Genomic DNA, 14,309 nt, shown 5'->3' on the forward strand with positions numbered 1-14,309 from the left:
ATCTTTTCCTGAGTATTTCAACATGAGGACTTCTTTTTTTCATATATAATTTTTGAAAAAATGAAAGTTTTACTGAACCAAAATTTTTTTATGATTGTTCTTGGATATATTGGTCAACGACTCTTTGCTTTCTGTTTGGTAAAAAGTGTTGAGTTGTGCTTTTATAATTACTAATGTTTAAGAATCCCAAATTATCTAGGATGCTTTAAGTTTTCTAAGTCCAGGAATTGGAAGTGATTGTTTCCGGATATAATTTAAATGCCAAAGAATTAGACGTTATCAAGTGATTTCAATATATGAAATAACAGCTTTAAGGTGGTGAAGGACACCTGCATATTCTGATGTATACTTAAGCTTCCTATTGAAATAAACAATAAACTATAAATATATTATTTCCCCCCAAAATAATGTTACCTTACATTGAAGCGCAGTGGGTTAGAGCAATGACATGTCTGTAAGGGCATTGGAGTCCGAGGTGTATTTTTTGGTAATTTTACTATTAATATAGATGAATTGTCATGGGGGGGGGGGGTCTGGACCCCTCACTCCCACCCCTTCTCTAAATCCATGCACACGATTATGTACATTTTAGGCACACAGAAGCAAATCTACAACCGGAAACCGAAACGGGGAGGGGGCATACTATAATTATGTTTGTAATAATTATATAGACCATCTAATTTCTATGACATGATATATTAAGATTATTGATTATTTTAAAATTCACATGCAAACAGTTCAACTCCAAATTGCACATAAAGGGCTGCTCATGAGTATTATCATACGGGAAGGGTTCTCCTTCAGTTACGAAAATTATAATTTTTAAATGTATTACCGGAACTTGCATGTGGCCTTCATTTTAAATTAAACTGGTACAAAACAGTGTTATTTAGGGGCAAACACTTGGTGCGGGTATTACTGTCTAATGACAGCATCTAGTTTTTAATTTATTTCAATTTTGATTTGACACTAAAGTACAATCCTCAATTTTCAACAGCATGATCCTCTACTTCATTTTCATTTACGAATTTGGGTACTTAATATGATGAACATGATTGAAACAAATCGTTACTTTTTCCAGTCACAAACACAAATGTTATAGCTTTCGAAAGAATACAAACAACCTAGAATTCATGCTAATTATATTGTTTCAATTACAGTGTGTAGACATGACAATTATAATAGAGACAAAATGAAAATACGAGATTTAACCATAAAATCGATAAATTATATAATTCATAATCGGTCTTACATGAATATTGTTTATCTTTCATTTTTCGGAGCCTCTGAACACGACACATAGATTATAACGGGTCGCCAAAGGCTGTTGGTTATAAATATAGGGAAATAATGAGTAACCGTGCGGAGCTATTTATAGCGCAAAACACATGTCTATACGCGAATCAGCTTTGTTCAGAGAGATCATGGGGTGGAAAGAGACCAATTATAATTTTTTTAATATCAATGAAAGAGTAAAATGTGAAATAAGTGGTATTGTACTTCTTTGCATATTAATTTTACAGAAAAAATAGACTGATCATGATGTACATAACTTTCTCCTTATTTCTGCAAAAACTCGATCTTTAATGTTCATTTCTTTTTGCACTTTTGTCTTTTTTCTTGACAATGTGTGTATTTTAAAGAGATAAAACGATTCTCATGGTGATAAAATGATAAGTACGGGAAATTATCTCTCCATAAAAAGAAGAGATTTTAACATTTAAGAAATTGCGGTATTCTCTGACAGTTGCATTTTTTGTTTTATGAACACTCTTCATTCTCTAAAAATAATTCCATTTCATTTTAAAGTGTAACCATGTATACATATATTCTGAAAAACATATTTTTAAAAAAATATATAGATATCACACAAAAAAGCAATAATACGCAAAAAGTTTATTATGAATACAATAGTTATTACATATTTAAAGGGATAATATGTAAATTAAAAAAAATGATTCAAGTCTCATTTTTAACACCCCCCCCCCCCCCCCCCCCCCGTTGAAACATGTAAATCTAAAGAATAAATATGTAAAGACTGAAAATTTTTATTAAAATAAACTCGTTATAATATTGATTCGTTAATTTGTGCTTCTTTGCTGTTGAATTTTGAACCGGTTTCATGATCAAAATTCCACGATGCGGGTCAGTTTTCAACGGATAAGGGTCTTTATTCAACACCATTGGTCTCAATATTCAACGTTGAAAAATGACCCCCGGTTCAATTTTCAACCCGGGTCAAAATTCTTCGTTACACCGGGAAAGATGATGCAATCTTCTGATATTTAGGATAAATGAATTTTCCTAACTCTTCTAAATCTGCCTGTAATGCTTTATTTCTTCTCTCCAAATAACTCAAAATATCTTCAACATCATGAGCCTTATGTTTCTTCGAAGAAACACATTGTACACAAACAGGAATGTCACATTGCTCGCAATGGAGTTCACAAAGTTTTGTGGCATGTTCTTGGCATTTGGGATAACTTGGAGTCGATTGCCGATGTTTGAATGGTACCACTATGTGAAGTTTGGATTCATCCAAGAGATGTTCCCCCACACAGACCTTACAGAGGTTATTGTGGCGGATGGCACAGTATAGTGGGGGTACAGGAGTTTTATACAGGTCACATCGTATGACATCCTGGGCGCTGTTTCGGGGGTCCATGGTTTGTGAACCTTGTTGATTTGCAAAATTAAAGGGTTCAAATCAAATCTGAAGGAAAAAACAGTACATTGTTGAGAAGATGGTTTTAATTACACGGTCAAGATAGTATTTCATCAGGGTAACATTTTTAATATTCAACAACAATGTGACCTATTTTTACGTATTTTGTGGGATAAAGAATATTTTAAACATTCTTATTGGTTATGTACTTCTACCGGTAATTATATCTATATCTACTAAACAAGATTTCCTTATGTATAATACTTCATTCCTAAGCAGAAAAACTACAAGTCATTGAATTCAGGCTATATATTACAAACCTCTGAAAAATCAAACATGGCGTTTTGCAGATATTTACTCTTCCTTGTTTGCTACACCTTGTATGGGATCACGTGGTTTATTTTTTTTACGTTATGGAGATTTAAATGTATATGTAGGCGAGAATTTTGAAAGAAAGTGGTCATATTAAAAAAGATATATTTTAATAATAATTCTGATATCGTTGTTGGTCCCTGAATTGAGTGACTCACATGAATAATTGAGTTTGTATATTTAGTCTTGAAGCCAGAATGCGTATCAGATTATATTAAAATAGCGTAATTGTAGAAAATATAATATATACAGAGAAATCATGGTTATATTGTTTAACAACGAGTTCTACTGCTTTCTGCATAGATTAGGTGGCAACGCTTGTTCAATTTCATTCATTGCCTATACAAATACCAGTAGTAGATTTAATATTCATTTTTCTGCACTTATGATAATCTTTTTATTTGAGACACCTCTCAAAGAAGACTGAAAACTATGGAAACTTTTATATAAATAAAAGTTATTAATAGTGAATACGAAAACCATTCAAATCACGAACTGGGACGAGTTTCAAAAAAGGTCAACCAAATGGATCTATTTTAGATTTTGTCTTTAAGTACACTGACACAAGTGTTTAAAGTGAAAACCTGAAAAATACCATTTTAAAAGCTGTTCTCCTTTAACTATAGTAGAATTGGCCTCTAATACAAGATAAATTACTGACGAAAGCGTTAAAAGAACAATTATTTTTGGAAATTGTATTTAAAATGAAAAAAAAATTAGCTTTTTCATATTACATTGTCAAAATGTTACACCAAAAAATCTTTTATTATGATAGTTGAATTATTTTTGCTTTGATAATAACTAAAATAACAACAACCCATTACTAGCATTTTTCAAAAATAACACTGGATGAAATATATGGTTTCAGCGCTGCGGAAACCCTTTGGAAACTCTGCGGAAACTTAAGGTTACTTTATGTTTCCGACAGGTTTCAGCACGGAAACTTCAAGTTTCATTGAGTTTCCGCAGTGCTGAAACTTAGGTTGTCCATGAATCCAAATGGCTTCCGCAAAAGAAACTTACTGAAACTTGAAGTTTCTGCATAGTTTCAATCTCCATATACGTTTGGGATACATATTGTTTACAAATGGTTTCCGCGACGGAAACTTACTGAAACTTGAAGTTTCTGCATAGTTTCAACCTCCATATACAATTGGGATACATATTGTTTACAAAGGGTTTCCGCAACTGAAACTTACGGAAACTTTTTATATTTTTGCTTTCACAAAAGCTGAGCAAGGTTTCTACTTTATGTAAAAACAAAACAATTTCAAACAGTTCCAAATTTATTTTTGTTCAAAAATCTGAAATTGTTTCCAATAATAAATAAAATACAGCCAAGATACAATAATGGAGAAACATCCATATGGCAATTCCCTTATTAGGGACGTTTACTTAAAAAATGATAAAATTGCACAAGAAAAATAAACTCCCATAGAAATTTTTACATTTGTATTTTTTTTCATCTCGATTAAATGCCTATCAAATCTCCCTTTAAAAATGCAACAAAGATCTTACTTTTTTAAAAATATGAATGCAATTTACAAAATAACTGCATGTACATGAATAAACAAAGAAAACTTCACTGTTACATGAACATGATACACTTGTCTCAATTTGTTTTGAACTACAATGAATATGTACACCATAAAATATATTTGAAAAGTCTAAAGTATCCATCTTTAAAAAAAAAAAAAAATACACTACAAGATAGTAGTTGACTATAGAGGTATGACCCAGATTTGATTTGAATATGTATGTCAATAAATTCCAAAATGAGGTCAACGTGACCCACTTACATTTTGTACAAGTTGGGATAAACCATTTAATATAATCTAATGTTTTACAATAGAACAGGATTTGATATCATTTTTTTGATAATCCATTAAGTCCAAAGTGAACTTCTCATATCAACCGATGATGTACCAACTGATCAGACTTTAATATCATAAGCCTGTCAGTATTTAATAGATGACCCAGAGGGAGATATGAAAAGCTTGTTGGCCAATAAAAAGCTAACAATGGAGCAGTCTGTCAAATCATGTGCAAAAATATGATGTACACATTTAATTAATTATGCTGTCAGATTGCAACACACTTCATTCCTGATGAATATTCTTCTTTACACACGGTTTACCTTCCTACATTTCACTACTTTACCTACATTAATATTTTTAAATCCAAGACATGAAGTAAAATATACATTGTTTATATATGTCAAGTATTACTACATGTACATGTACTTGCTTTTTGTAGCATGAATGTATAAAGTACAAAGTATCACACAGATCATTCACCTTACAATTCTCATCAATACGAGCATTTTACTTATGATATAAAAGCTTATTCCAATATTAGTTACATAACACAGATTAAAATAAAACCCACATGGAAACAACTTTCCATGCAAGTAATTTTGTTATAAAAAAAAGTGTAATACATGGGGTATATGTTGTCTTTATATATTTTCATATACGACATAATTGAATATTGTATGGTGTATTTTATCATTTCTATGACCCACGCATTCATCTCCTAATGCAGTGTTTTTACATTTAAGATTGGTTTCTTAATTTTTCATATATTGCTGCAAATAAAAACTAAGTTATCAATAAATGGTTAAACAAAGAAAATGGAAAAAAAAAGTAGTTAACACTTATCAACTTGGAGGTGTGAGGATATATGTTACATGGAGTCTAATATTTTATGCAATATTTGCATATATAACAAATTATTTCAGAAAATAAAAGTTAATATCTGCAAGGTCTAATCAATCATTTAATAAGTCAAAACCATGTGATTTTCTAAGATTCTAGCTTACAGACAGACATTGTAATATACTGGTATTTGATCATATAAAAAAAATACTTTTATAGTTTATAGGTTTTTTGAAATGAGAATACTTTACAGTTAAAAAGTCTTGTTCTGCAGATGTTTAGTCGGGTTGTAGAGATGTGTCCATTCGAATCAATAAGGAGTGTCCTTGGCTGTTGTTGATGTAACCTGAGTCGTAGTATATGGAAATAGGCCTTTTTGGGGGATTTTCGAGCATTGTCCAGACCGGTGAAGCACTCATATGATCACATCATGGTTACAGCAGACTTAGTAGTTCTGGACAGTGGTAGCATTAAAATTCTTCTTCTTGCGATGAACTTGTTCCTTTCACTGGGCTGTACTTTATGTCTGTTCTATTTATCTTAAACAAGAATAATAAAGTTTCATTTAGATTTTTAAACAATAAACATTCAGCCTAACATGTAATAAAAGCATTCTGAATAAAATTCTGAATACAGTAGCTACTATGCAGTTGCCACTAGTTGCTGTTTAAACTATGTCATATAATGACTTCAGTAGTATCTGGTCTAAAATGTTTCATTTTATATTTGAAGCAATGTTATTTTCATTTTGATTCAATTATTGTTTGTTGAACAATGGAAAAACTTATCAACAATAAGTGTGTTTTACCACCCCCCCCCCCCATCAACCTCCTTTTCAAGAACTTAGACCTGGATTTCCCAAAAATTACTACAGTAAATTATAAACATCCAACACATGTATAAGTTAATGGTGAAAATAATCAATTTCAAAGCAATACCTTGCGTTCACATCGTCCAGCTGGTCAAAACATTCACCCGAATCACCGAACAGAGGATGCAACTAATCACCGGAGACATTGACTTTGTATGCTGTCAATGCAATCGCAACTTCTCGGGCCTTTCCGGCAAGCTCGGAAAAACACCTCGAATGTATTACCTAGGCGTCCATGACAACCCCCTTTTTTATAAAACTTGATATAGACACAACACATTTTACGATCTGTTGAGATGTAAGCTAGACTTCATTAAAGTAAATAATATATCCTAAAATATTACACAGAAGCGACTTATAAGGCTGTCTAGCCGATACTTATTTTAATGGGAAGCGCCTCCATTTTGTATAAAATTCTAACATCCGGTAATGTTAATACATTCGAGGTGTTTTTCCGAGCCTGCCGGAAAGGCCCGAGAAGTTGCGATTGCTGTCAATGCTGAAAAAGAAAAACGTGAAAGATTTCATTTTCCGGATTTAATTAATTATTTCTTTTTTTAATATTTACGTTACATTTAGAGTTTGTAAATTGTATAATGTGCGAGAGATTCATTGTTCGTCTTGTTTACCAACCAAGCATTCATATATTAGGGACGTTTATATAATTATATATGTGTATACCCTCGATAATCTTGATTACCATGCATATAAAGTTGGTTAATGATTAACTTGGTCAAAGCGTATATTTTAAAGAGATACGGTAATAAAAATTAAAATGCCGAACCAAGTTTGAAAAAATGGGGATGGTGTAAAAGTAGTCCGGGACATATGTCCCGGACACATGTCCCGCGATGTCCCAATTTTCTATTTCGCGTCTAACTTATTTTCCAGTTACTTTTTTTCAAAACCGTTAATCGGATATCAAATGGCATCTTAATCTAAGTCGATGGTATTCTTTCTGCTTCTTAAAAAACACTAATAAGTTAAAAATCGCCAATTTTCCTTCGTCGAAAGTGTAAATGTAGTCCCGAGAAATCGACAATGTTTTTTTGATTTCCGGTTTTTGTTTTGCCTTTGTATATACATTAAATATACATATTTCTATATATTTATATACTGTATTTGCTGCGTGCTGTCAGAGAACCAAACTGTCGAAGTAGTTGTTCTGTGTCGATTCTTTGAGAAGAGAAGCTTGGTAAGGTAAAAATGAATTTTGGAGGCATTTTACTGAATTCTGCATTTTTTGATTTGTACGTTGAAAGAAGGTAGATATCATTGGAGTCCAATAACTTCTTCAGTTCACCAATGTTATGTGTAATTTCTAAAATGGTTTGATTTATTTCATCTTCTTGTTTTTTAAGGAAAGCCAAATGTTCGGACTCCGTTTCCTCAATATCTGATTTTAGTTTTTTGATGATGGTGTCTATATCTCTGTGCCAATCGTCTCCCCGCTTATTGACAGCTGATATCAATTCTTCGGTGTTTCTTTGTAATTCCGCCCTCTGAGCCAGGAAAGATGATGCAATCTCCTGATATTTAGGATAAATTAATTTTCCTAACTCTTCTAAATCTGCTTGTAATGCTTTATTTCTGCTCTCTAAATAACTCAAAATATCTTCAACATCATGAGCCTTATGTTTCTTGGAAGAAACACATTGTACACAAACAGGAATGTCACACTGCTCGCAATGGAGTTCACAAAGTTTTGTGGCATGTTCTTGGCATTTGGGATAACTTGGAATCGATTGTCGATGTTTGAATGGTACCACTATGTGAAGTTTGGATTCATCTAAAAGATGTTCCCCCACACAGACCTTACAGAGGTTAATGTGGCAGATTTCACAGTATAGTGGGGGGACAGGAGTCTCACATAGGTCACACCGTATGACATCCTGGGCGCTGTTACGGGGGTCCATGGTTTGTGAACCTTGTTGATTTGCAAAATTGAAGGGTTCAAATCAAATCTGAAGGAAAAAAACAGTACATTGTTGACAATATGGTTTTAGTTTTACGGTCAAGATAGTATTTTATCAGGGTAACATTTTGATATTCAAAAACAATGTGACCTATTTTTTACGTATTTTGTGGGATTAAGAATATTCTAAACATTCTTATTGGTTATGTACTACTACCTGTAATTATATCTATATATACTAAACAAGATTTCCTTATGTATAATACTTCATTTCTAAGCAGAAAAACTACAAGTCATTGAATTCAAGCTATATATTACAAACCTCTGAAAAATCAAACATGGCGATTTGCAGATATTTACACCTCCTTGTTTGCTACACCTTGTATGGGATCACGTGGTTTATCTTTGTTTACTTATGGAGATTTAAATGTATATATAGGCGAGGGTTTTGAAATAAAATGGTCATAGTAAAAAAGATATATTTAAATAATAATTCTGATATCATAGTTGCTCCCTGAATTGAGTGACTCACATGAATCATTTAGTTTGTATATTTTAGAAAATTACTGAGTATATTAAGGATCCCGTTTAACAACGATAACAAAAATAAACTACTTACAAAAAGAATAATGTTCATTTTCAACAACTTCTTCGGCCACAGTGCATCCAGATAAAGTCTGAAAGTTATTTCCAAAGTTATATGATAACTGAAGAACGTTTTGAGTAAAGGACAGGTAAGAATTTAATTTTTAACTAAAAAAAATATTCTTCCTCGAATAAATTACCAGAGTTATCCATTTTTATTATACTTCTAAAAAGGTAGCTGCACTATGAATTATGGCTACAATGAAATAAAAACGGGCAAGAAAGAATTTCATATAATTACTTTCAAGATTTTCTTACGTAAAAGGAAGCTAATGAGGTTAAAAGTTCGATCATATTAGCGATGTTCAAATCTTTTTATTTAAGACACCTCTCAAAGAAGACTGAAAAATATGGAAACTTTTATATAAATAAAGATAATAATAGTGAATACGAAAACCATTGAGCTAGTTCTAAAAAGATTAAATTAAGTTTATTCAAATCACGAACTGGGACGAGTTTTAAAAAAAGTCAACCAAATAGATCTATTTTTTATTTATATTTATATATGTTATATGAAAAGAAGCTACTTTGATGAAGCATTAAGTTTTGCGGTTTGATTAAGAAAGCATAATATATGTCCAATTTAGCGTCTTAATTTGAATGTTACGTACAAAACCGTTAAATTATTAGTGTTCGCGGCTAGGTTAAGGAAGCATAATTTATGTGCAATTAAGCGTCGTATTTTTATTGCTTCATACAAAATCGTAAAATTAAATTACTGGTTTGATTCAGACCAAAAACTTCAAGTGGTATTTTCCATTAAAAAAAAGGTGTCGATGCACTAAAATCAGTAAATTACTACCACCTTGATGTATTTTCAACCGATATAACTATAAATAGGCTTCATGTGTTCATGCAAATTGAAGTAGAACAATAATACCCAGTCGTTTTCATAAAACAATAAACATATCAAGGAAAGGCAAAACATTTCAGTTTTATAAAAATTATTGTTAAAATCTTACAAAATTCTCGAATAAAACCCCACATTTACAACTTTTATACAGTTTGCTCGGAAACAGTATGTTGCATCAAAACAACACAAACACAGGATTCTACTACATTTGTAGCACTATTCAAGATTAGCATCAAAAATTTGATAAGTTTAAAGGTGAAATTAAAAAATGTGAGGTAGTGTTGTCCTAGTCAGTTTTTTTTATGTATCGGAAACGTCAGGGGAAAGTAAAGACATAATTACATACCTTTTAGGGAATATCTGATAAAGTTAACACCAAACTCAAACTCACGAAAATGAGCTGGATAACATATGTATATCCTCTTCTTAAATTCCATACTTAATACTTTGTCATGACGTCATCAGTGTAATTAACTTAGATTTTATAAATAGCCCTTAAAGGGTACCTGCAGCCAAGCCGATGTGAAACATATGTTAAAGAGTTTATTTACCAAAATTTAATGCAAAAAATCGCATCGAAATCGGTGCAAAAATAACGGAGTAACGCCTCCTCAAAGTGGCTATTTTTACCTGCTTTGGGAAATCTAATCAAGAGAAAACAGAATTAGGCGATAACGAGGCTTCAGCTGAAGTAACGTCACGAGGTCAACACGAGGGAAATTTCCTTACAAATCTATACAAATTAAATTCGATTTTTCAGCCAAAATGATTGATATAGGTCTGATGTTTTGACGTATCTTGTTATTTTAAGTGTTGTGGATCTAGAAGTTTGTATCCGTTAATTTTTTATTACAATCAGATTTCTTTTTTACGGATTTTAAAATTTGTTATTCTCGGCGCCTTTTTACCGATGAATACGATATCTTAAAACGCTTACATGGGCAAATTTATGTTCATTATTCATTTTTTGATTACATAATATCCTTTCACACACGAGTGATCCGAGATAATGACACAGGTAAACAGGTAAACTAACGAAGACACTGCTCCAGACACACGTGTATCTGGGCTATATACACATGGTACACGAGTCTGGTGAACAAAGAGAGGGTTTCACACCTCTAGACTGGTATATTGATTTGTGTATAATTAGCTACTCAATTGTTAAAAGATAAAACAGAAAAATAAATTAGACTGTAAAATCAAGCATTCGTCAGCTTAAACATGTGTATAGTCCGTCAATCAGTGATTAAAGAATCATGCATGATACTATTAAATATATGTACTAAAACTAATGTTCGAAGTAAATGCCTTTATTGTTACTTATCTAATCACTTAAATAATGACCAAATTTACAATTCAGCAATTGAAACTTTTTTAATGTGATCAAGTAATTATTTCTTTCGAGCGCTATGGTCAGCAATTAAACGCTTTATAGCTCCGTTATAGCTTAAATTGTAATACTAACAACGAATCATTATGAAATCTAAATAAACTGGAACTTTTGACAATGGATGTAAATAAATGTAAAATTAAATTCCATTATCGTATTTTTAAAAGAATACGAGACAGACTTAATCATGCGGCCATCTTGGACTTTCGCCTTGATCCGTTTATAATCCCGTGTTTGTATGTTAAAGAATGCATACTATTTTGATTGTTATTGGTCCGATATCAATATTATTGAATAATCGGGCGACATCATTTGTAATTTACTGCCTTATACGAGGAATAGACCCCAAGTTACCTTTTACGAAATATCATTATGTATTATCAATATTATTAATCAGTTAATAATGTCACTGAGAAATCAATCAAAAGAATGACAATATTAACAAAATATGATTCTTATAACAATAATCTTTGATTAATTGCCATTTTGCTACATATGCTGTGCATTTATATGTAAAATGTGTTACACATTTGACGAAATCCATGAAGCAAACAATTGTCCGAATTCGGCATTTTTGTTCGATAAAATACGGGTTAAATTCAAACAACAGTATAATTAGTCATCCAGGGTTGATGAGGAAATAAAACAACAGCAAAAAATGTTCATATATCGATAAAACAATGCAAGAAAACGAACAGTTTTCATACGATATTCCTGTTTCTCATGCAGCGGCGTTGACCCCGTGACGTCAAAGTTCATCTCGCGCCAAATCGGCTTGATTCAAAACTCGTTCAGGTGTGAAATCGGGTTTTCCCCAAATATCTCGAAAACTACTTATGCGATCGCTGTAAAAATTTCAGGATGATGTTTTTACACATAGATCTCCATTGTATCAAAAATTGACCGGCACTGCAGGTACCCTTTAATGTGGATCTTAAATTTACGTCATCATTAAAGTAACCCCCTCCCATTTTGTTTAAATCAATATCATTTACAATAGAATTTACATTTTAAATAAAACCAAATATAATATTTTCGTCAATAATATTGATAGTATTCTATTCATCAGCCACTGGTTTGACTGTTTCACTGCCAAAGAGTTTATAAACTGCACGAGTTCTTTAAATACATCCTCTTATCAAAATTGATAAATTTGCTTTAGCATATATTCTAAATGTATATACTGGAAGACCCCCCTACGAAGCCCCCCCCCCCCTTTATTCAGACTGCTATTCTGCAAATTTGACCTTCTATTTGAGACCTAAGAAAGCTGAATACTAACTATTACATCCTTTAATATTCATGACAAGTTCAGCAAAAAAGAAATATTCGTTGAGAATTTAATTTTGTCTAATTGAGTTGTTGTTTATGGCAGGCCAAATTCACAAAAAATGAGCTGAACATAGCCTCACATATTTTCTTTTACATACTTTGTGGTAGATAAAATGAATATTCGCCATTAAATGATAAGTAAGTAGTGTGCAATCTACAGTGTATGGATTTATTGTATTCATTTATTTAGTAATCTGAACAATATTTTCTCCATAAAAAGTAACTTATTTTCATATATTTAGTTACAGTATTAATACATTAAGCCTTTAAAGATTTTTCATGAATTGAAATAACAATCATGTACCCTATCTCCAAGTCGCGAACATCATTGTCATGAGAATAATTAAGTGCATAATGAGTGTTCTTGCATATAGGGGGCATAACCTATGACATAAACTCCACATATAGTTAGTGTAAACCTCATCTGCGACTGTCCATCCTGATCTAATATTTGGATATGGTTGTTTTTTATGTATGTTGTTTAAGCTTAAATCTTCTTAAATCTTAAATTGTCTAACGAAATCTCGCTTGATGTAAATTGTTGTCATTTAATCAATAACATTTCTAAAAAAGATTCTTGGGAGCCAGAGTAATTGACAAGTATTAAATGTTTAATATAATAACTATTTTCTATATTTCACTTCGTTCAATCAATACAGGATCTATAGATTATAGGCATACATTCAATTCTTTATTTCTTTAAGCTTTACAGCTTATCAGTATAACATATGTATAACATGAGGTGGTAGTGTATTTACAGGAGAACTTGTGCACGTACAGATAATAACATTTAATGTTACATATACAGGTTGAGAAAACAAAAGACCACAATTATGTAATACAGTTGTCCCTTAATAACATACTTTTTGAGATGAATTTGCCAAGATTACAGAGATTTTTAACATTGTCAGTATTAAAAAGTTGAATTAATTTAAACATACAAGGTTTTTTATAATAATATTCTTTCATGTATAATCTGCGCAATGTTCTGTATAGAGGACAAACAAATAAAAAATGGAATTCATCTTCAACACTAGATTTGCAATGTGGACAAAATCTATTTTCTCTATTTGTGTTATTATATCTACCAGTTTCAATAGCCAGGCGATGTGACGATAGTCGTAATTTAGTTATATATTTCTGTAATTTAATGGGAATAGATTTTCTTAAATAGTATTGAAGATGTATACCATCGATAAGATATTTGTAAAAAGAACATTTTTTTGAATTTTCAACATTTGCAAAAATATCTTGTTTTGCCTGATCAAAAATTCTTTGTTTTACAAGTTGTAAAATACCATTGTTTATTTTTTGGTTAGACCATATATCAAAAAAACCGAGGTCAATGAGAATTTTCTTTACATCGAAAACCCAGTTTTTATAACCGTGTTCTTCACAATTAATATACATAACTTCGTAGCAATGTCTAATTATACAATTGTCACTAATTAAGACATTTTTCCAAAACTTAATAATGTTAAACATTATATAATGTACAAGGGGCACACGGCCTAATTCAGCATATAAGTAAGCAGTATTTGTACTTTTCTTCACTCCGAGAATTTGTTTACAGAAGTCTGTATGAAGTTTCTCGATATTGCAACCT

At 31.5% G+C, this 14,309-nt stretch overlaps 1 protein-coding gene across 1 annotated transcript; it reads right to left on the reverse strand.

The window, feature by feature from the left end:
• Positions 1 to 7,674: 7,674 nt before the first annotated feature.
• Positions 7,675 to 8,871, reverse strand: LOC128162156 (tripartite motif-containing protein 45-like). The gene is made up of 2 exons (XM_052825345.1): positions 8,803 to 8,871; positions 7,675 to 8,529 (listed from the first exon to the last, which is right to left on the reverse strand). The coding sequence occupies exon 2, from the start codon at positions 8,479 to 8,481 to the stop codon at positions 7,675 to 7,677; it is 807 nt and encodes a 268-aa protein (XP_052681305.1). The 5' UTR covers positions 8,482 to 8,529; positions 8,803 to 8,871.
• Between the last annotated feature and the right edge of the window lie 5,438 nt (positions 8,872 to 14,309).

Source organism: Crassostrea angulata, chromosome 9, assembly GCF_025612915.1.
Source record: "Crassostrea angulata isolate pt1a10 chromosome 9, ASM2561291v2, whole genome shotgun sequence".
Taxonomy (NCBI): Eukaryota; Metazoa; Mollusca; class Bivalvia; order Ostreida; family Ostreidae; genus Magallana; species Magallana angulata.

Excerpts from the sequence above, each read along its gene's own strand:
- LOC128162156 (XM_052825345.1), bottom strand. The coding sequence starts at position 8,481 with ATGGACCCCCGTAACAGCGCCCAGGATGTCATACGGTGTGACCTATGT.